The following is a 23,135-nucleotide window of genomic DNA, read 5'->3' as shown; positions in this document are numbered from 1 at the left end:
GCAGTGTGAAACATGGCACAGATACAGTGTGAAACATGGCACTGACACAGTGTGAATCATGGCACTGAGGCAGTGTGAAACATGGCAGTGACACAGTGTAAAACATGCCAATGATGCAGTGTGAAACATGGCACAGATACAGTGTGAAACATGGCAGTGACACAGTGTGAAACATGGCACTGACATAGAGTGAAACATGGCACTGAGGCTGTGTGAAACATGGCACTGACACAGTGTGAAGCATGGCACTAACGCAGTGTGAAACATGGCACTGAGGCAGAGTGAAACATGGCACTGAGGCTGTGTGAAACATGGCACTGACACAGTGTGAAGCATGGCACTGACGCAGTGTGAAACATGGCACTGAGGCAGTGTTAAACGTGGCACTGAGGCAGTGAGAAATGTGGCAATGAGGGATGGTGAAACATGGCGCTGACGTCGTGTGAAACATGGCAAATATGGCAATGACGCAATATGAAGCATGGGACTGATGCAGTGTGAAGCATGGCACTGAGGCAGTGTGAATCATGGCACTGAGGCATTATGTAACAAGGCACTGAGGCAGTGTGAAACATGGCACTGAGGCAGTGTGAAACATGGCACTGAGGCAGTGTGGAACATGGCACTGAAGCACTGTGGAACATGGCAGTGAGGCAGAGTGAAAAATGGCACTGAGGCAGTGTGGAACATGGCACTGAGGCAGTGTGGAACATGGCACTGAGGCAGTGTGGAACATGGCAGTGAGGCAGAGTGAAAAATGGCACTGAGGCAGTGTGAAACGTGGCACTAAGGCAGTGTGAAACCTGGCACTGGGACAGTGTGAAACATGGCACTGACGCACAGTGAAACATGGCACTGACGGAGTGTGAAGCATGGCACTGAGGCAGTCTGAAACATGGCACTGAGGCAGTGTTAAACCTGGCACTGGGGCAAGGTGAAACACGGCACTGAGGCAGTGTTAAACGTGGCACTGAGGCAGTGAGAAATGTGGCAATGAGGGATGGTGAAACAATGCACTGACGTCGGGTTAATCATGGCAATGAGGCAGTGTGAAACATGGCACTGACGCCGTGTGAAACTCGGGACTGAGGTAATGTGAAACATGGCACTAAGGCAGTGAGAAATGTGGCACTGAGGCAGTGTGAAACATGGTACTGAAGCAGTGTGAAACATGGCACTGACGCAGTGTGGAACATGGCAATGAGGCAGTGTGGAACATCGCACTGAGGCAGTGTGGAACATCGCACTGAGGCAGTGTGGAACATCGCACTGAGGCAGTGTGGAATATGGCACTCACGCAGTGTGGAACATGGCATGGAGGCAGAGTGAAACATGGCACTGACACAGTGTGGAACATGGCACTGAGGCAGTGTGAATCATGGCACTGAGGGACTGTGAAACATGGCACTGAGGCAGTGTGAAACATGGCACTGACATAGAGTGAAACATGGCACTGAATCAGTGTGAAGCATGGCACTGAGACAGTGTGACAGACAGGACTGACGAAGTGTGAAACATGGCACTGAGGCTGTGTGAAGAATGGCGCTGATGCAGTCTGAAACACTGCAATGTCACAGTGTGACACATGGCACTGACACAGTGTGAAACATGTCACTGAGGCACTGTGGAACACGGCACTGACCCCGTGTGAAACATGGCAGTGATACAGTGTAAAACATGCCAATGATGCAGTGTGAAACATGGCACAGATACAGTGTGAAACATGGCACTGACACAGTGTGAAACATGGCACTGGGGCACTGTGGAACACGGCACTGACCCCGTGTGAAACATGGCACTGAGGCAGTGTGAAACATGGCACTGAGGCAGTGTGGAACATGGCACTGAGGCAGTGTGAAACATGGCACTGAGGCAGTGTGAAACATGGCACTGACACAGTGTGGAACATGGCACTGAGGCAGCGTGAAACATGGCACTGAGGCAGTGTGGAACATGGCACTGAGGCAGTGTGGAACATGGCATTGAGGCAGAGTGAAAAATGGCACTGACGCAGTGTGAGACACGGATCAGAGGCAGTGTGGAACATGGCACTGTGGCAGAGTGAAGCATGGCACTGAAGCAGTGTAAAACATGGTACTAAGGCAGTGTGAAACCTGGCACTGGGACAGTGTGAAACATGACACTGGGACAGTGTGAACCATGGCACTGGGGCAAGGTGAAACACGGCACTGAGGCAGTGTGAAACATGGCACTGGGACAGTGTGAAACATGGCACTGAGGCATTGAGAAATGTGGCAATGTGGGATGGAGAAACATGGCACTGACGTCGGGTTAAACATGGCAATGACGCAGTGTGAAACATGGCACTGCGGCATTTTGAAGAATGGCACTGACGCAGTGTGGAACATGGCAATGAGGCAGTGGGGAACATGGCACTGAGGCAGTGTGAAACATGGCAGTGACACAGTGTAAAACATGCCAATGATGCAGTGTGAAACATGGCACAGATACAGTGTGAAACATGGCACTGACACAGTGTGAATCATGGCACTGAGGCAGTGTGAAACATGGCAGTGACACAGTGTAAAACATGCCAATGATGCAGTGTGAAACATGGCACAGATACAGTGTGAAACATGGCAGTGACACAGTGTGAAACATGGCACTGAATCAGAGTGAAACATGGCACTGACATAGAGTGAAACATGGCACTGAGGCTGTGTGAAACATGGCACTGACACAGTGTGAAGCATGGCACTAACGCAGTGTGAAACATGGCACTGAGGCAGAGTGAAACATGGCACTGAGGCTGTGTGAAACATGGCACTGACACAGTGTGAAGCATGGCACTGACGCAGTGTGAAACATGGCACTGAGGCAGTGTTAAACGTGGCACTGAGGCAGTGAGAAATGTGGCAATGAGGGATGGTGAAACATGGCGCTGACGTCATGTGAAACATGGCAAATATGGCAATGACGCAATATGAAGCATGGGACTGATGCAGTGTGAAGCATGGCACTGAGGCAGTGTGAATCATGGCACTGAGGCATTATGTAACAAGGCACTGAGGCAGTGTGAAACATGGTGCTGAGGCAGTGTGAAACATGGCACTGAGGCAGTGTGAAACATGGCACTGAGGCAGTGTGGAACATGGCACTGAAGCACTGTGGAACATGGCAGTGAGGCAGAGTGAAAAATGGCACTTAGGCAGTGTGAAAAATGGCACTGAGGCAGTGTGGAACATGGCACTGAAGCACTGTGGAACATGGCAGTGAGGCAGAGTGAAAAATGGCACTGAGGCAGTGTGGAACATGGCACTGAGGCAGTGTGGAACATGGCACTGAGGCAGTGTGGAACATGGCACTGAGGCAGTGTGGAATATGGCACTGAGGCAGTGTGAAACGTGGCACTGAGGCAGTGTGGAACATGGCACTGAGGCAGTGTGGAACATGGCACTGAGGCAGTGTGGAATATGGCACTGAGGCAGTGTGAAACGTGGCACTGACGCAGTGTGAGACACGGATCAGAGGCAGTGTGGAACATGGCACTGAGGCAGCGTGAAACATGGCACTGACGCAGTGTGAAATGATGCACTGAGGCTGTGTGAAACATGGAACTGAGGCAGTGTGAAACATGGCACTGAGGCAGAGTGAAGCATGGCACTGAAGCAGTATGAAACATGGCACTAAGGCAGTGTGAAACCTGGCACTGGGACAGTGTGAAACATGGCACTGACGCACAGTGAAACATGGCACTGACGGAGTGTGAAGCATGGCACTGAGGCAGTCTGAAACATGGCACTGAGGCAGTGTTAAACCTGGCACTGGGGCAAGGTGAAACACGGCACTGAGGCAGTGTTAAACGTGGCACTGAGGCAGTGAGAAATGTGGCAATGAGGGATGGTGAAACAATGCACTGACGTCGGGTTAAACATGGCAATGAGGCAGTGTGAAACATGGCACTGACGCCGTGTGAAACTCGGGACTGAGGTAATGTGAAGCATGGCACTAAGGCAGTGAGAAATATGGCACTGAGGCAGTGTGAAACATGGCACTAAGACAGTGTGAAACATGGCACTTAGACAGTGTGAAACATGGTACTGAAGCAGTGTGAAACATGGCACTGACGCAGTGTGGAACATGGCAATGAGGCAGTGTGGAACATCGCACTGAGGCAGTGTGGAACATCGCACTGAGGCAGTGTGGAACATGGCACTCACGCAGTGTGGAACATGGCATGGAGGCAGAGTGAAACATGGCACTGACACAGTGTGGAACATGGCACTGAGGCAGTGTGAATCATGGCACTGAGGGACTGTGAAACATGGCACTGAGGCAGTGTGAATCATGGCACTGAGGCAGTGTGAAACATGGCACTGACATAGAGTGAAACATGGCACTGAATCAGTGTGAAGCATGGCACTGAGACAGTGTGACAGACAGGACTGACGAAGTGTGAAACATGGCACTGAGGCTGTGTGAAGAATGGCGCTGATGCAGTCTGAAACACTGCAATGTCACAGTGTGACACATGGCACTGATACAGTGTAAAACATGCCAATGATGCAGTGTGAAACATGGCACAGATACAGTGTGAAACATGGCACTGACACAGTGTGAAACATGGCACTGGGGCACTGTGGAACACGGCACTGACCCCGTGTGAAACATGGCAGTGATATAGTGTAAAACGTGCCAATGATGCAGTGTGAAACATGGCACAGATACAGTGTGAAACATGGCACTGACACAGTGTGAAACATGGCACTGACACAGTGTGAAACATGGCACTGACACAGTGTGAAACATGATATGAGGCAGTATGAAACACGGCACTGACACAGTGTGAAACATGTCACTGAATCAGAGTGAAACATGGCACTGAATCAGAGTGTAACATGGCACTGACATATAGTGAAACATGGCACTGAAGCAGTGTGAAACATTGCACTGAGACAGTGTGAAACATGGCACTGACACAGTGTGAAGCATGGCACTGACGCAGTGTGAAACATGGCACTGAATCAGAGTGAAACATGGCACTGAATCAGAGTGAAACATGGCACTGACGTAGAGTGAAACACGGCACTGAAGCAGTGTGCAACATTGCACTGAGGCAGTGGGGAACAGCGCTGAGGCAGTGTGAACATGGCATTGGTGCAGTGTGAAACATGGCACTGAGTCACTGTGGAACACGGCACTGAGGCAGTGTGAAACATGGCACGGAGGCAGTGTGAAACATGGCACTGACACAGGGTGAAACATGGCACTGACGCACTGTGAAACATGGCACTGAGGCAGTGTAAAACCTGGCACTTAGGCAGTGAGAAATGTGGCAATGAGGGATGGTGAAACATGGCGCTGACGTCGTGTGAAACATGGCAATGACGCAATATGAAGCATGGGACTGACGCAGTGTGAAGCATGGCACTGAGGCAGTGTGAATCATGGCACTGAGGCATTGTGTAACAAGGCACTGAAGCAGTGTGAAACATGGCACTGATGCAGTGTGAAACATGGCACTGAGGCAGTATGAAACATGGCACTGACAGTGTGAATCATAGCACTTAGGCAATGGATTAGTATGTAAGTGGAAGCAAGAAGGTTCCTGGGGCGAGGTGGAGGAGAACACTACATGTGTGCTGGAATCACAACTTAGGAACCTGGGTATCTACAGCAGGAACATGAGGCATATTTGGCAGTTGGAGAAGATAATTGAGGAAGGTGAAGATACCCAAGGGTTGAGTCTTCAAAGCAGTTCAAAGAAGGTTCACTTGGTTCCTTCCCGGGGTGAGGGGCTTATCTTATGAACAAATGTTGAACAGATCTATCCCACTGGAGTTTAGAAGAATGAGAGGTGATATTATTGCAACATATACGATCCTGAGGGGACTTGATAGAGTAGATATCGGAAAGATGTTTCCACTTGTGGCAGAGACTAGAGCCAGGGAACACAGTTTAAGAATAAGAGGTCCACCATTTACAACGGAGAGGAGGGGACATTTTTTCTCTCAAAGGATTGTTAGTATGTGGAATTCTCTCCGCTAGAAAGCAGTGGAGGCTGGGTCATTGAATTTATTCAAGACAGAGTTAGACAGAATTTTGATAGACATGGCAGTCAAGGGACAGCCTTCCGGACTGAACATTGAGTTCAACAACTTTAGATCATGAACTCTCTCCTCCATCCCCACCCCCTTTCTAATTTTCCCCCTCCTTTTTGTTTTTTCCAATAATTTATATAGATTTTTCTTTTCCCACCTAATTCCATTATTTTTAAATGTATTTCCATCCATTGTTTTATCTCTACCTTTTAGCCTTTTTCGATTCCTTCACCCCACCCCACCCCCACTAGGGCTATCTGTACCTTGCTCGTCCTGCTTTCTAACCTTAATTAGCACATTCCTTTAGATAATATCACCACCTTCAACACCCCTTTGTCCTTTTGTCTGTGACATCTTTTGGTTATCTCCACCTATCACTGGCCCTCTATCAGCTCTTCTTGTTCCACCCACCCCCCCTTAAACCAGCTTATATTTCACCCCTTTTCTATTTTTCTTTAGTTCTGTTGAAGAGTCATGCGGACTCAAAACGTTAACTGTGCTCCTCTCCACAGATGCTGCCAGACCTGCTGAGTTTTTCCAGGTATTTTTGTTTTTATTATGGCAGTCAAGGGTTATAGGGGCAGATGGCAAAATGGAGTTGAGACCACAACCAGATCAGCCTTGATCTTAATGAATGGTGGAGCAGGTGCAAAGGGCTGAATGGCCTACTCCTGCTCCTAAGTCCTATGTTCCTAAAACAGGAAGGCAAAAGGAAATTGAAAAATAAAGAGAATATTTAAGTTGCTGACTCTCCTCTTTTTCTCTTGCCTCGCCTTGACCCATCCCTTTAGTTGAGATTTTTTTCATTACCGAATACATCCACTATCCTAACTTGGAACAACGTTACCACTGTGGCTGGGTCAAAATCCTAGAACTCTCCCTAACAGCACTGAGTGTACCTGCACCACTGCAGAGAATAGTGCAAAACATGGAAAGCCAAAAACTTTCCATTTTTTAAAATCATAAAATATTGCAGAAAGTTACTTTTGATATTTGAGTAACTATCTTACTGTTATATTTGGATAATTATCAGTGATATGGCATTGATCTCAAAACATTAGTAATAGTTTCAATCATGGAACTCCAGAATTTTCCAGGACTTGCCAGAGTTCTAAATGAGATATTTGCTCAAATATTATCTTCGGTATACTTCATTTTAAATAGTAAATTAGCAAGGACCACAAAGCATTCTGTGGCTGCTATGGGCAATAGGTTGTACATTCAAGTTTTCTGATATGTAGGAAGTTTGATTCTTATGGTAAAACACATATAACATTTTGAAACGTTGACATACACATCAGATGAATCCCACCATTTTCAAAATGAGAAAGCATTGCTAAGTTCAACTCCATGTTGAACTTCGATGGGGGATCTTAACTGAATTTATTTCCACATTTATGGGTACATAGACAAGTTACACTCATCCAAAATGTTACAATCAGCATTCTGCAATTTTACAGTTACCCGCATAATTGATCGGATATTACCGAACTGTTTCTAACTTTAAAACGTTGCTCAAACTTCAAGAGATATTTTCCTTACCCACTGGGCTTTAGTTAACTGACTGTTTCTATCTACTAGTCTACCTCTGGTTGCAAATATCAAACCTGCCGGTTGTGTGATTATTAATGGTACAAACCTCTCGCTGGACAGAAGGGGTTAATGGACCTTAGTTAAGAGCAAAGGAATTCCATAGTTTAGTCAAGGGGGACTGATGACCTTATTTAACAACAAACAAAATCCATTGTTTAGTGACTACTATATTTAAACATATAATAAAATGATGTTGGGAGTCCGCTCTGTTCTCAATCCTATTTCACTATTGTCAGTTTACCTCCAGACGCCTCCTGAGCTCGTACATTCCGATGATGTAATAGCCCTAACCTGAGAGCCTTGTTGAAATATTTAAAAGCCCTTTGCATCAGAGAACCAGCCTCGCTGCAACAAATCACAAGGCTTCAACGCCTCTTCACAGTCTCTGTTTTGCACCGAACGGAGGAGCCTCGGTCAGTTTTCGCTCAAAATGATCATTTTCCTGATGTTTGTTTATCTGATGCTTTGTGTGTTGACACGAACGGCGCACGGGCTGCTGCTGGGAGCGGATTTGAGTAAGTTTGGAAATTTTGCATCAACTTAATGTCCCAAGTGTGGATTGTTGAGGAAAAGGCAGCTTTAATTGCTAAATACAGTAACTCAACATTTCCAAGTAAATTGAAGCATGAACGCTCAAAAGCCCAGGGTCTGTAATGCACCTTAAACCGATCATCAGATCTCTGGAACTGTTCAGGGCTGCAAGTATTTCAATCCTACAAAGGTTTGCTGCTAAAAATAGACGAGTCCCGGAGGGAACCAAATGGAAGAAAGCAAAGTATTAGTAAATCTTCCTTTGAACAGGAAAGTGGTGCTATTTAGTGCTCCATTTATACAGCAAGTGTCGTTTAAGGCTAGCACCACTGTATAAAATTAAACTATTTTTTAAATTGCCATTTAAAAGGAAAATTAAAAATTGAGGAGCTGGGGCCGAAGCTGAGCCCCACAGTGTGCCCCATTTTAGTATCTAGCTGCACGAATGTTTGCCTCCCCTGCATCCAGACAAGGTTAGTCAAATGTCTGTCACTGACTATAGAAGTTCTTCTCAATAGGTGTTCATTTTCACTTATTTACATTTCTGCCCTGTGCTCCTGTAAATCTTCTAGGTTCACTATTTTATAATTTTACAAACCTCTAGGTAGATTCCCCTCACCACTCTGTTGCCTTCTTCCTAGACCGTAGAGTTGGGAATGTTGTAATACTTATAGCTCATTCCCTACTTGCTTGATCAGTCGAATTGCTGTCCTTTCTCTGAAGTATAAGCTTTTGTAAAGTTACCAAAATTGAACAGTGTGGTTGGGCCAATTGTACTGTACAGCTTCTGAGAAACGCTGTCCAGATAGACATCAGCGTTCTATTTGTTTTTCTACACTGACTAGATGCTGGAAGCAGAGACCACATTACGGTAACAAGATGTGCTGTCCACTGCAGCATAAAACTAGAATAAAAGCAAAATACTGCAAATGCTGAAAATCTGAAATAAAAACAGAAAATGCTGGAAGTACTCAGCAGGTCTGGCAGCATCTGTGGAGAGAGAAAGTTAACCTTTGGAGGCTGTATGAGGAGGCGGTGGTATTGTCACTGGTCTAGTTTTCCAGAGACCCAGGTTAATGCCCTGGGGACGGAGTTCAAATCCCACCAGGCAGATGATGAAATTTGAATTCAACAAAAAAATCTGGAATTAAAAGCCGGAAGATTACCATGAAACCCATTGTTGTAAAAAATCTGTCTGATTCACTAATGTCCTTTAGGGAAGGAAATCTGCCGTCCTCACCTGGTCTGGCCTACATGTGACCCCAGACCCACAGCAATATGGTTGACTCTTAAATGCCCTCCGAACAAGGGCAATTAGGGATGGGACAATAAATGCTGGTTTAGCCTGCTTCACCCACATCCCATGAATGAATAAAAAAAAGTCGGTGTGACTCTTCTTCAAAACTATTGCTGGGTGATGGGAGCGCTATTTTTCATTTTATGGAGTATAATCCCAGGGGACTTTCCTTGGTGCTCCAATATACAGCATTCGGTGAGGTGATAAGGCGCGTGGACTCGTTGGGCAGGGGGTTCTCTTCCATCTGCTGTCTTGCCAGAGTGTTAGAGATCTGAAGGTATAATACTTAACCACCCTTTTGTGACCGAGGTGGCAATACAAGGGTTTTAAAAAAGCTAAAAACAATTCAGGATTCTCACAGAACAATTCGCCTAACCCTTGATCTACCACCATGGTTACCGCGATGTTCTACATTCCCACTGTATTTAGCACCGATGGGAATTCCTTACATTCTTGCTTCTTAGAGAGAGAACATGCATCAAAGATTATAGCGGCTGCACGTCAATCTCAACTTGTTTAGGCTTCAACTGATTGAAGAAATGATGCTTGAAGCAGGCTTCAAGCCATTTACAAAAGAAATTGTCTCCTGGTTCTGAGCGGGATCTTTGAGGCTGTATTCTAAAATGTAAGCGGGGAGGGAAATTGAAGCAGAATAAACGTTTAAAACTCTCTTGGAATGTGTTCCTTTCGCATAGGATTTATAAGGTTATAAAATTAGTCACGCGTAGTTACTTTATGCCCATGCATTTATATTATTATTTTTAATACTTCAGAATTATAAGGAAAACGATAACTAGCCAAGGAAGGGAAAATTGGGAGGGTGACCAGAAGTTTGGTCATATGTAATCTTGTGCCGTTTATCGAAAGAATCCCATAGCACGAGGCCCTATCAGTTGAAATAAAGCGAGCAGTGATTGTGGGAAAGGGAAGAGAGTTGGAACTGAAGAGTGGATGGTGTAGGGCTGGAGGAAGCCAGAGATATACATGGGGACAACATCATGGTTGATTATGTTTAACATAAGACTGAACATTTTAATTAAGGTTTTGAGGGACTGGATTCCCGTGTATATCAGTGAGGTCAAAAGTGATGGACGAGTGGGATTGGTGCGGAATAGCAACTGGGAGAGGATCGGCTGCAGATGTCACTGTGGAGGACAGGAATGTGGCTTACCAGGAGAACATTGAGTCTCCATGTGTCAATGCTACACGGGCTGAGGAAGCGTCAATCGTGGACAATGTCATGGAGGCTTTTGTGATGATGGAAAGGATATGGAGTTGGAAATTTAAACAGGGTGTCCATCTGAACGGACTGGAGAGATGGACTGGGAGAGGGGTGGAGTCGGTGGTAAGGGAAGAGTTCGTGTTTAGGGCCAAAGATAATGGCTTGTGTTTCCCAATATCTAGCCGGAGGAAATAACATCTCACCTAAGACTTGATACTGAACAATCAAACTGATAGCAGAGATGTCGTGCAGAATTGAGAGAAGTAGAACTGAACGTGATTAGTGTACACTTGGAAGCTGCCCCGAAGGCTAGGGATTATGTTGCTACCGGTCAGCAATGAAGATGAGGAACAAAAACAGAAAATGCTGGAAAAACCTCAGCAGGTCTGGCAGCATCTGTGGAGAGACAGAGAGAGTTAACGCTTCGAATCCGTATGAAGAAGGATCATATGGACTCGAAACGTTAATTCTGTTTCTCTCTCCACAGATGCTACCAGACCTGCTGACTTTTTCCAGCATTTTCTGTTTTTGTTTCAGATTTCCAGCATCCGCATTATTTTGCTTTTATTTTAATGTAGATGAGGATTGGGTGATGGGGTTGGGGTGGTGTGGAGAAGGGGGCTAGATTCCTGAGGGGCTAATGTGGTGGTAGTTTCGAGGTCTGAGCAGAAACAATCGCTAGAGATGCTCTGGCTACAATCAAAAAGGGAAGAGTGGAAACAAGTGCAGGCAGTCTCATAAAGCCTTGAAAAGAAGTGGAGCAGGAGGATCATGTGATTAATGGAAGGTCGCAAAGAGCCCGACAAAGGCTAAAGGACTGTGGTTTCAGTCGTGGAGAATATTGTTTGTCACAATTACATTGGTCCTTGGTTGAATGTTGCAGTACTTGCGCTAAAATTTTAATAGTGGTTGGGGCAGTGTAACCCAAATTGTGTTGACTCCAGTAGCAGAACGTCTTGGTATGCGATCCCCTAATTTGCAGTAAGATCCCAATACAATTGCATTATACTGTAAACTCTGCAGTCCGGAAATCTATTGTTCGGAAACACTAGCTGTCTGCAAATGTTTTGAGCAGACCAAACAATTCAAGGATCATGGAAGATACAGTATTTAAACTTATAAAAATTTTATCACTGTTTTATACTTCAGATAAATATTTATATCGACGGTGTTTTCCAGTTCACACACTTGTGGTTAAGCATTCTAACGTCATTCTATAATCCAGAAAATTCCAAAATCCAGAAATGACTTGGTCCCGAGCATTCCAGACTAGAAAGGTTACATTGTATTGTGCACACTGGTCCTGAATGAGACTCCATTACAGCTGGATTCTTAATGCAGTTACACAATGTACTCTAATCCTGAATAAAATTCCATGCTGATGCAATTGTGTTATAATTTGGCTTGATTGAGATTATTTAATGCACTCCTATGTTCTCTCCAGCCCGCTGCTCACCAAGCTTGGTGGGAAATCAATGGCAGGAGCCACCATCTCTGGGTTGTAAACTTTGCCGCTGTTTGCAGTTGGGCAAAGATCTCTTCCAAGAATGTGAAACGTGAGTAATCTTTAGTCATGTACAAATGTAAAACTCATCCAATCAAAACTCATCTAATCAAATTTCAAGGGCAAATTGGAATTATAAAATACTCTAATGTGGAAAAGATCATAAGACCCTTTTATAGGGAGAGTGAAGATGGGGAAAATACATTAAACGATTGGACAATTGGAGCTACAATGCAAGAGTTGGAGGTCACCAAAAGCTTTGTTAAAACAATGGGTGTCAAGAAGCTTCTTAAAAGTGGAAAAGCAGAGATTATTTAAGAAGGAAATTCCAGATAGTTCTGAGGCTGCTGAAGGTCCTGTTGCTACTAGTAGGGTGAATGGGAAGAACACACAAAACAGTCTATGATGTAGGACCAAAGCGTATGGTATGGTATGGGCTGCAAATCTGACGTAGGCTGGAGAGGAGAGGAGCCTCCGCGTTCAAAGGATCATCCTCCGCCATTTCCGCCAACTCCAGCATGATGCCACCACCAAACACAGCTTCCCTTCACCCCCCCCCCCCCCCCCCCCGCCCCCCGGCGGCATTCCATAGGGATCGTTCCCTCCGGGACACGCTGGTCCACTCCTCCATCACCCCCTACTCCTCAACCCCCACCTATGGCACCTCCCCATGCCCACGCAAAAGATGCAACACCTGCCCCTTCACTTCCTCTCTCCTCACCGTCCAAGGGCCCAAACACTCCTTTCAAGTGAAGCAACATTTCACTTGCATTTCCCCTAACTTAGTCTACTGCATTCGTTGCTCCCAATGCGGTCTCCTCTACATCGGAGAGACCAAACGCAAACTGGGCGACCGCTTTGCAGAACACCTGCGGTCTGTCCGCAAGAAAGACCCAAACCTCCCTGTTGCTTGCCATTTTAACACTCCACCCTGCTCTCTTGCCCATATGTCTGTCCTTGGCTTGCTGCATTGTTCCAGTGAAGCCCAAAGTAAACTGGAGGAACAGCACCTCATCTTCCGACTAGGCACTTTACAGCCTTCCAGACTGAATATTGAATTCAACAACTTTAGATCTTGAACTCCCTCCTCCATCCCCACCCCCTTTCCGTTTCTTCCCCCTCCCTTTTGTTTTTTCCAATAATTTATATAGATTTTTCTTTTCCCACCTATTTCCATTATTTTTAAATCTATACCTTTAATGCCCTGTCAGTCTTTCCACGGCACCCCCACTTGAGCTGCACCTTGAGTGTCCTGCCATCCATTCTTAATTAGCACATTCATTTAGATAATATCGCCACCTTTAACACCTCTTTGTTCCTTTGTCTGTGACATCTTTTGATTATCTGCTCCTATCACTGCTTGCTTGTCCCTACAACCAACACCCCCCCAACTTCTCTCCCCCCACCCCTCCACCTTAAACCAGCTTATATTTCACCCCTCTCCTAATATTACTCAGTTCTGTTGAAGGGTCATGAGGACTCGAAATGTCAACTCTTTTCTTCTCCACCAATGCTGCCAGACCTGCTGAGTTTTTCCAGGTAATTCTGTTTTTGTTTTGGAGAGGAGAGCAAGACTACATCAAGTATGCAAAATAAATCTTTGCCCATGGCTATATGTTCCCCAATAATTGAGCTGGACAGCTTCTAAATTTGAATAATTACTCCCTTCTCTCTGTCATGCATTTTCACTTTGCCTGTCCTTTATCAGATCTTTTAGATTATAATTTCCAACCCTAAAGTTTCACTAAAAATTTGGGCATAGGTGCTGAGGGCTGCCATTCTGTAACTAACCAGAAAATGCATAAAAACAGATGAGAGGTGAGATGCTCACCTTCCCTTCTTCACAATCTGGCTAAGGTTAAGAATTAATCACGTGAGAAAATCAGGGCTGCGTTCTTGACTTCACTGACTTCTCTTCCGTCCCCTTTCCTAAATAGGTGTGGTATGCTACCTAATCCTGGAGGGTTTGCTTATCAACTTGTCCATCACCCATTAGTAACAGACAACATATTGCACCACCTTTCAGCATAGATTTAACACAATGATTTTTAATACATTTTCTGTATTCATTCATGGGATATGGGTATTAATGCCCATCCCTAATCGCCGTTGAGAAGGTGGTGGTGAGCTGCTTTCTTGAACCGCTGCAGTCCATATGGTGTAGGTGGATTTTGACCCAGTGACAGTGAAGGAATGGCAATATATATATGGTAGCGGCCGTGGGTTTGGAAGGTGCTATCTAAGAAGGTTTGGTGAGTTCCTGCAGTGCATCTTGTTGATGCAACACACTGCTACCAGTGTGGGTTGGTGGTGGAGGGAGGGAATGTTTGTGGATGGGGTGCCAATCAAGCGGGCTACTTTGTCCTGGATGGTTTCAAGCTTCTTGAGTGCTGTGGGAGCTGCACTCATCCAGGCAAGTGGGGAGTATTCCATTACACTCCTGATTTGTGCCTTGTGGATGGTGGACAGGTTTTGGGGAGTCAGGTGGGTTACTCGTCACAGGATTCCTAGCCTCTGACCTGCTCTTGTAGCCATAGTATTTATATGACTAATTCAGTTCTGTTTCTGGTCAATGGTGACCTCCAGGATGTTGATAGTGGGGGATTCAGTGATGGTAATGCCATTGAACATTAAGGGGCGATGGTTAGGTTCTCTCTTGTCGGAGGTGATCCTTTGCCTGGCGCTTGTATGACATGAATGTTACTTTCCATTTGTCAGCCCAAGCCTGGATACTGTCCAGGTTTTGCTGCATTTGGACAAGGACTGCTTCAGTATCTGAGGAGTCTTGTATGGTGCTGAACATTGCTGATGATTGCACAAACAACCCCACTTCTGACCTTATGAGGGAAGATAGGTCATTGATGAAGCAGGACACTAGCCTGAGGAACTCCTGTGCTGTTAAGAGAGGGGCTTATGAAGGTAGTTAGGGAGGGGGTCCCAGGGTTTTGACCAAGCATGAAGGAATGGCAACATATTTTCAAGTCAGGGTGGTGATTGGCTAGGAGGGGGACTAAATGGTAGTGGTCATGGGTTTGGAAGGTACTAACTAAGGAGCTTTGATGAGTTCCTGTTGTGCATCTTGTAGTTACTACATACTGTGCATTGATGGTGGAGGGAGTGAATGTTTATGGATGGGGTGCCAATCAAGTGGGCTGCTTTGTCCTAGGTGGCGTCAAGCTCCTTGAGTGTTGTTGGGGCTGCACTCATCTAACCAAGTGGAACTCCTGCAGTGATGTCTGGGAACTCAGTTGATTATGTTTTTGGAGCTCACTGCTCTTCCTTTGTGCTGGGTAGACTCCAACCATTGGAGAGTTCCCCCCCCCACCAATTCCCATAAATTCCAGTTTTGCCAGGGCTCCTTGATGCCACACTCGGTCAAATGCTTGCTTGTTGTCAAGGGCAGTCACTCTCACCTCACCTCTGGAGTTCAGCACTTCTGTCCATGTCTGAACCAAAGCTGTAAATGAGGTCAGAACCCAAACTGAGCATCAGTGAGCAGGTTATGGCTAAGCATGTGCCATTTGATAGCACTGTTGATGATCTCATCCATCACTTTACTGATGATCACGAGGCGGTGGTATAGTGGTATCATCACTGGACTGGTAATCCAGAGTCCCAGGGTAGTGCCCTGGAGACTCGGGTTCAAATCCCACCACGGCAGATGGTGGAATCTGAATTCAATGCAGATGGTTTTATTTGAATTCAATAAAAATCTGGAATTGAAAGTCTAATGATGGCCATTATCGATTATCATAAAAACCCATCTGGTTCACTAATGCCCTTTAGGGAAGGAAATCTGCCATCCTCATCTGGCCTACACACGACTCCAGATCCAGTAATGTGGTTGATTCTTAAATGCCTTTTGAAGTGGCCTAGCAAGCCACTCAAAAAGGAATGAAACAGACAGACCACCCCGCCTCAACCTCGGCACTGAAAATTACAAGAGCAAACCCAGCCCTGTCGACCCCATAAAGTCCTCCTTACTAACATCTGGGATTTGTGCCAAAACTAGGAGAGCTGTCTCACAGACTAGTCAAGCAACAGTCTGACGTTGTCATGCTCATAGAATCATACCTTACAGAAAATATCCCAGACACCACCATCTCTGTGCATGTCTGTCCCACAGTGTTATACAGTCGGGAGGGGGTTGCCCTGGGAGCCCTCAACATCAACCCTGGGCACCATGAAGTCTCAAGTCTCATGGCATCAGGTCAAACATGGGCAAGGGAACCTCCTGCTGACTAAAACGTACCAACCCACATCCCCCCCATCCCCCCCCCCACCCCCCTCCCCCACCCACCCTCCCCTCAGTTGATGAATCTGTAACTCCTCCATTTTGAACATCATTTGGAGGAAGCACCGAGGGTGCAGAATGTACTCTGCATGGGGGACTTCAATGTCTATCACCAAGAATGGCTCAGTAGCGCCACCATAGACTGTGCTGGCTGTGTCCTAAAGGACATAGCTGCTGGACTCGGTCTGTGGCAGATGGGAACCAACAAGAGGGAAAAAACATTCGACCTATCCTCACCAACCTACCTGCCGCAGACGCATCTGTCCATGACAGTATCGGTAGGAGTGGCCACAGTCCTGTGAAGACGAAGTCCCGTCTTCACATTGAGGATACCCTCCATCATGTTGTGTGGCACTACCACCCTGCTAAATGGGATAGATTTCAATCAGATCTAGTAACTGAGGACTGGGCAACCATGAGGCACTGTGGGCCATCAGCAGCAGCAGAATTGTACTCAACCACAATCTGTAACCTCATGGCCCAGCATATCACCCACTCTACCATTACCACCAAGCCAGGGGATCAACCCTGGTTCAATGAAGGGTGCAGGAGTGCATGCCAGGAGCTGATCCAGGCATACCTAAAAATGAGATGTCAACCTGGTGAAGCTACAACACAGAACTACTTGCATGCCAAACAGCATAAGCAGCAAGTGCTAGACAGAGTGAAGTGATTCCACAACCAACGGATCAGATCTAAGCTCTGCAGTCCTACCACATCCAGTCGCGAATGGTGGAGGACAATTAAGCAACACTGAGGAGGAGGCTCCACAAATATCCCCATCCTCAATGATGGGGGAGCTCAGCACATCAGTGCAAAAGATAAGGCATTTGATAATGGATAAGGCATGAAACATCTGCTACAATCTTCAGCCAGAGGTGCCGAGAGGATGATCCATCTCGGTCTCCTCTGGAGGTCCCCAGCATCACAGATGCCAGTCTTCAGCCAATTTGATTTGCTCCACATGATATCACAAGGCACTGGATACTGCAAAGGCTACGGACCGGACAATATTCCAGCAATAGCACTGAAGACTAGTGCTCCAGAACTTGCCATGCCCTAGCCAAGCTGTTCCAGTACAGCTACAACACTGGCATCTACCCGGCTATGTGGAAAATTGCCCAGGTATGACCTGTACACAAAAAAGCAGGACAAATCCAACCCAGCAAATTACTGCCCCATCAATCTACTCTCCATTATCAGTAAAGTGTTGGAAGGGGTAATCAACGGCACTATCAAGTGACACTTGCTCAACAATAACCTGCTCACTGATGCTCAGTTTGGGCTCCACCAGGGCCACTCAGCTCCTGACCTCATCACTGAGTTGGTTCAAACACAAGTTCAGCTATTTTGTCCAAGGGGTGAGGTGAGAATGACTGCCCTTGACATCAAGATAGCATTTGACTGAGTCTGGCATCAAGCAGCCCTAGCAAAACTGGAGCCAATGAGAATCAAGGGGAAAACTCTCCCCTGGCTGGAGTCATACCTAGCACGAAGGAAGATGGTTGTGGTTGTTGGAGGCCATTCATCTCAGTTCCAGGACATCACTGCAGAATTTAAGTATACAGGGAAATTGGATTACAGTAAATGAAAGTACCAACATATGAACAGACAGATAAAAACCGTCCAGTTTATCCAACCTGTCCTATAGAACTGTGAATTTTCATCTGGGCTCTGGAAAACCTGACCTGTGCAATTTCAGAACTCTCAAAATACACACACAACTTTTGTATGACTTTGAGGAATTTTCATCTTTTTACATGGGTCATGTGTGCAGTGCATTTTGTGAGCCACAATGGAGTGCATGAGTATGGGTGCAGAGGCCAGCCAGTTAGATTTTTAAAATAATTGCAAAATCATTAAACATTCAACTAAGAAAACCTGAATTCAAACTCACGATCATTGATACTAGATCCAAGATTCTAACAAGGAGAAAAAGTTTAATGCTTAGGTTCCTAAACAAACAAGAAATCACAAAGACATAATCTGTTATAATAGTATCCTAAAACTTTAAATAGTTATTGGATCAATAAGACCACCTGCTGAACTTAAGCTTTTGAAACCAAGCCAAGCATTCATAATGGAACAGTTGTCATAACAAAAGCTTCTGCTCCACCAACAGAACAGATATCCATTTTCCTTTCCATTTCAAAGCAAAGTGCCTGTCAATCAATGGAGGGGGAGCAGGTGCAGACCATTTTTCCTATCTTCAGAAGTATTTTTTAAGAAGTCAGATCTGCCAGCCCAATTAAATCAGAGCACAAAAACTTAAGAGCAGAGAACCTTTTTTTAAAAACATTATAGTACTTTTCCAATGGAGAAAGTACCATAATGCATGTGAAAATTACACAATGCTGGTCAATGTAAAGGTCAACTTACCTTTGTAGGACATATCCCTATGATGAATCACTGCATTAAAAGCACATCTACATTACATTATAGCACCTAATAGTGATATTTGAAGATGTCAAACCATTTTACACATATCTTACAGAATATTCCCAACTCCTCAGCAGGCTTTCTATTTCTTCACAAACTTTCAAACCTGGCATGCTTTTAATGGGTTTCCAAACCGCCCAAGTACCAGATGAAAATGGTGTGCAGGAGCAAATCTGATTTCCGTCCCCCATTTAAAATGGGAACCTAACTTCAACGGGGGTGGGTGCGCATTTTGCACACTAGGCATACCTGACCTGCAAAAAGGTGAAAGGAAAATAGCATGGGGTTGGGAATATAGAAGAAAACCATATTTCCTCCAAAGAATCAGTTTGGCCATTCACACGCCTCCACACCTAGATGAAAATTCAGCCCTATATATCACAATTCTACCCTCCATAAACTTAGTCATCCAAAACTCTGCTGCCCATGTCTTAACATGAACCAAATTCCATTCACCTATCACCTCTATGCTCGCTAACCTACATGCCTCCTGGTCAAGCATCATTTTGATTTAAAAATTCTCACCCTTGTTTTTAAGTCCCTCCTTGACCACACTCCTCTCTCTATAATCTCCAGCCTCACAACACTCTTAAAATAACTACACTCATCTAATTCTGGCCTCTTGTGCATCCCCGATTTTAATTGTTGTTGAGAATATTGGTGGCCATTTTCACTTGCCTGGAACCAAGGCTCCGGATTTCTCCCTACACATCTCTCCATCTCGCTACCTCACTTTCTTTCTTTAAGGCACCTCTAAACTTATGTCTTTAGCAAGCCTTTGGTATTCTCACCTGATATCTCCTTATGTAACTCGGTGTCACATTTTCTTTTATAATGCTACTTTGTAGCACTTTGGGACATTTTATTAATTGATGACTCTATATAAGTTATATATGCTCGCCACCACACTCAAAAACCAATGGATCCAATCGAACATCAGCACAGCTGCAAAGGGTTGAATATCCTCCTGTGTTACAATTCCTACAAATATTCATATTTGTCTCCATGTCTGTATATTGTGTATAGCATGCATACCTTCACTTGCCATTGCAAATCTCCTCCCTGATGGCCTATGGGGTCAGATCACTGAATAGTTAACTAGCTCAATTTTGGATTCTATTATCTTCTGAAAGTTGTCAATGTATTAAATTTGAAATTAGTTAGCTTACACAATACCTTAATCAAGATATTTATGAATTAATACTCTGAACAACTAACAAGTTTATGCAGTTTCCAAACTAAAAAGTCTGGTGCTAAGAGGGTTTTCAATGCCATTTAAACATTAAAAATGCAATCAGTTCTCAAGAATTAAAACATGTGATTTGCAATTTCTGCCTAACTTACTAACCTGTTATTCACCACAGACCCATGAGGCCTTCAGCTTGGCCAATTGGATGTGAAAGGGTCCGTGTTGACTGCAACTACACAATTGTAAGAACAAATAGACCTGATGTTCATTGCCCAGGATGGTCGTACACCAGCTACAAGTACCTCATCCGAGTGACTGGGTTCGTTTGGGATGCAGAAACTGGAGTAGTTGGCACACCAGGATTTAAACAAAGTGATTTTGCACAACAGTTGGTTCCCTCAAACATCAAACAACAGGAAGAAATTCTCAACACTGGAAGCCCAGCTCAGCTGAACAGCATTAAGAAACAAAAGAGGCGGCTGAAAGCTAAATTAAATAGTAAAAAAAGGAAACAATTGTAGGTGCCTTATTAAGTAAGCTTGATTAATTTTATATAGTAGTTTGAGAATTTCTCCAGGTATCTACATTACACTAATTGTATTTCAACATGATTATAGCTATTTAAATAGTTCAAAACTGGCATTTGTACTTAAGATATTATGTTGAGGCAGCAAGATTTTGGAACTAGCCAAGCATACCTATACAGTTAAATTTTGAAAAGCCATAAATGCTGGAGATGTGCAGTTCAGAAAGGTACAGAGATTATTGAGTAAGGATGCCCATTACAGAACAGGAATACAAATGACACCCAATCTAAAATATTCACCAATCTCTTGGATACTGGCATTGAGATAGAGGATCAGCCATGATCCTATTGAATGGCAGAGCAGGCTCAAAGGGCCAAATGACCTACTCCTACTTCCTATGTTTCTATTTTCTCTTTTCATGCCTGTAATATTACAATAGGAGTCCAATGTTCTGAGATGGCACGAGATATTCAAGTTCATTCATAACCCCTCCAAAGAACACTTTTGTAAGTTGCGGTTGATTCGCATTACTCCCATTTTTTGGTAACTTGAACTGGGTTTCCATTTATGACCAGTAAAATCACTGTTGGCAAGGCAACATTTGCACTTATTTTCTTTAGTGCTGAATGATACAGGTTCAGTCCATCAGTTCTCTTGTGCGAGTTATTAACCCTGTCTCACTCCACATGGTCTGAATCTCAGAATCACAGAATTGTTACAGTGCAGAAAGAGGCCATTCGGCCCATCGTGTCTGCACCAGCTCTCCGAATGAGCATTATGACTTAGTGCCATTCTCCTGCCTTTTCCCTGTACCCTTGCACATTATTTCTATTCAAATAATCATCTAGTGCCCTCTCGAATGCCTCCACCACACTTCCAGGCAGTGCATTCCAGACTTGAACCACTCGCATGTAAAAAAAAGTTTTTTCTCACATCACATTTGCTTCTTTTGCGAATCACTTTAAATCTGTGACCTCTCATTCTCAATCCTTTTAAAAACGGGAATAGATTCTCCCCATCTACTCTATCCAGCGCCCTCATGATTTTGAACACCTCTATCAAATCTCCTCCTAGCCTTCTCCTCTCCAAGGAGAACAGTCCCAACCTCTTCAATCTATCTGCATAACTGAAGTTCCTCATCCCTGGAACCATTCTTGTAAATCTCTTCTGCACTCTCTCCAATGCTTTCACATCCTTCCTACAGTGTGGCCCCCAGGGCTATACACAATACTCCAGCTGAGGTCTAACTAGTGTCTTATATAAGCTCAGCATAATCTCCCTGCTCTTGTACCCTATGCCCCTATTAAAGCCCAGTATGCTCTATTAACTGCTCTCTCCACCTGTCCTGCCACCTTCAATGATCTATGCACATTTACACCCAGGTCCCTCTGCTCCTGCACACCCTTAAGAATTGTACCCCTTGTTTTATATTGTCTCTCCACATTCTTCCTGACAAAATGCATTCCCTCATACATCTCCGCATTGAACTTCATCTGCCACCTATCTGCCCACTCCACCAACTTGCCCATGTCCTTTTGAAGTCCTATACTGTGCTCCTCACAGTTCACAACGCTCCCAAGCTTTGTATCATCCACAAACTTTGAAATTGTCCCCTGCACACCAAGATCTAGGTCATTAACATATATCAGGAAAAGCAAGGGTCCTACTACTGACCCCTGGGGAACTCCACTACAAACCTTCCTCCAGCTCAAAAAATATCCATTGATCATTACCTTCTGTTTCCTATTACTCAGCCAATTTTGTTTCTACGTTGCTACCGTCCCTTTTATTCCATGAGCTATAACTTTTCTCACAAGTCTGTTGTGTGGCACTGTATCGAATGCTACTTTTGAAAGTCCATGTACAGCACATCAACAGCATTACCCTCATCAACCCTCTCTGTTACCTCTTCAAAAGTCTCCAGCAAGTTATTTAAACACGATTTCCCATTTAGAAATCCAAGTTGGCTCTTCCTAATCAACCCACATTTTTCCATGTGACTATTAATTCTATCCCAAATAATTGTTTCGAGAAGTTTCCCCACCACTGAAGTTTGACCAAACCAGTACCCGTTTGTACAGTTAATTCACAAGAGCGACCTTTCAACTTTCAAAAACAATTGTTCAACAAACCTGCCCAGAAAGCTTTGATATAACAAAGTATATTTAAAAAGATCTATACATTTACACAGACATAGAATTTAAGTTTAGAAACACCAATCTTGTTACGGTTTGGGAACCAGCTACTGCACTTATTACCAAACTGCAGCAGGGACACTTGGTGAAGATTGGTGACTGCCCCACAGACAAAATTTGTAATTTTTCCTCTGAAAAGTCTAAGAAGATACTGTAGTTTCTATATTGCATATAGTGTGACTTGTAGTCATGTAGTACAATTGTGTGCCTAAAACGTTTGAGATCAAATGGTATATGTTCTTCAAAGTGTGGTTTCAGAACTGTAATCGACCAAGAGTTGAC

At 44.6% G+C, this 23,135-nt stretch overlaps 1 protein-coding gene across 1 annotated transcript; it reads left to right on the top strand.

The window, feature by feature from the left end:
• Window positions 1–8,004: 8,004 nt before the first annotated feature.
• Window positions 8,005–21,332, top strand: LOC144676615 (uncharacterized). Its single transcript, XM_078536992.1, has 3 exons — window positions 8,005–8,170; window positions 12,150–12,261; window positions 20,307–21,332. The coding sequence occupies exons 1-3, from the start codon at window positions 8,086–8,088 to the stop codon at window positions 20,650–20,652; spliced, it is 543 nt and encodes a 180-aa protein (XP_078393118.1). The 5' UTR covers window positions 8,005–8,085; the 3' UTR covers window positions 20,653–21,332.
• The last annotated feature ends 1,803 nt before the right edge of the window (window positions 21,333–23,135 follow it).

The sequence above is a fragment of the Cetorhinus maximus genome, unplaced genomic scaffold (assembly GCF_964194155.1).
Source record: "Cetorhinus maximus unplaced genomic scaffold, sCetMax3.hap1.1 HAP1_SCAFFOLD_1740, whole genome shotgun sequence".
Lineage (NCBI taxonomy): Eukaryota > Metazoa > Chordata > Chondrichthyes > Lamniformes > Cetorhinidae > Cetorhinus > Cetorhinus maximus.
The sequence above is the reverse complement of the archived record's forward strand: the minus strand, read 5'-3'. Positions and strand labels throughout refer to the sequence as shown.

Coding starts and splice junctions, on each gene's coding strand:
- LOC144676615 (XM_078536992.1), top strand. CDS start 8,086: ATGATCATTTTCCTGATGTTTGTTTATCTGATGCTTTGTGTGTTGACA. Junction 8,171..12,149: donor GCTGCTGGGAGCGGATTTGA/GTAAGTTTGGAA, acceptor TGTTCTCTCCAG/CCCGCTGCTCACCAAGCTTG. Junction 12,262..20,306: donor CTCTTCCAAGAATGTGAAAC/GTGAGTAATCTT, acceptor TATTCACCACAG/ACCCATGAGGCCTTCAGCTT.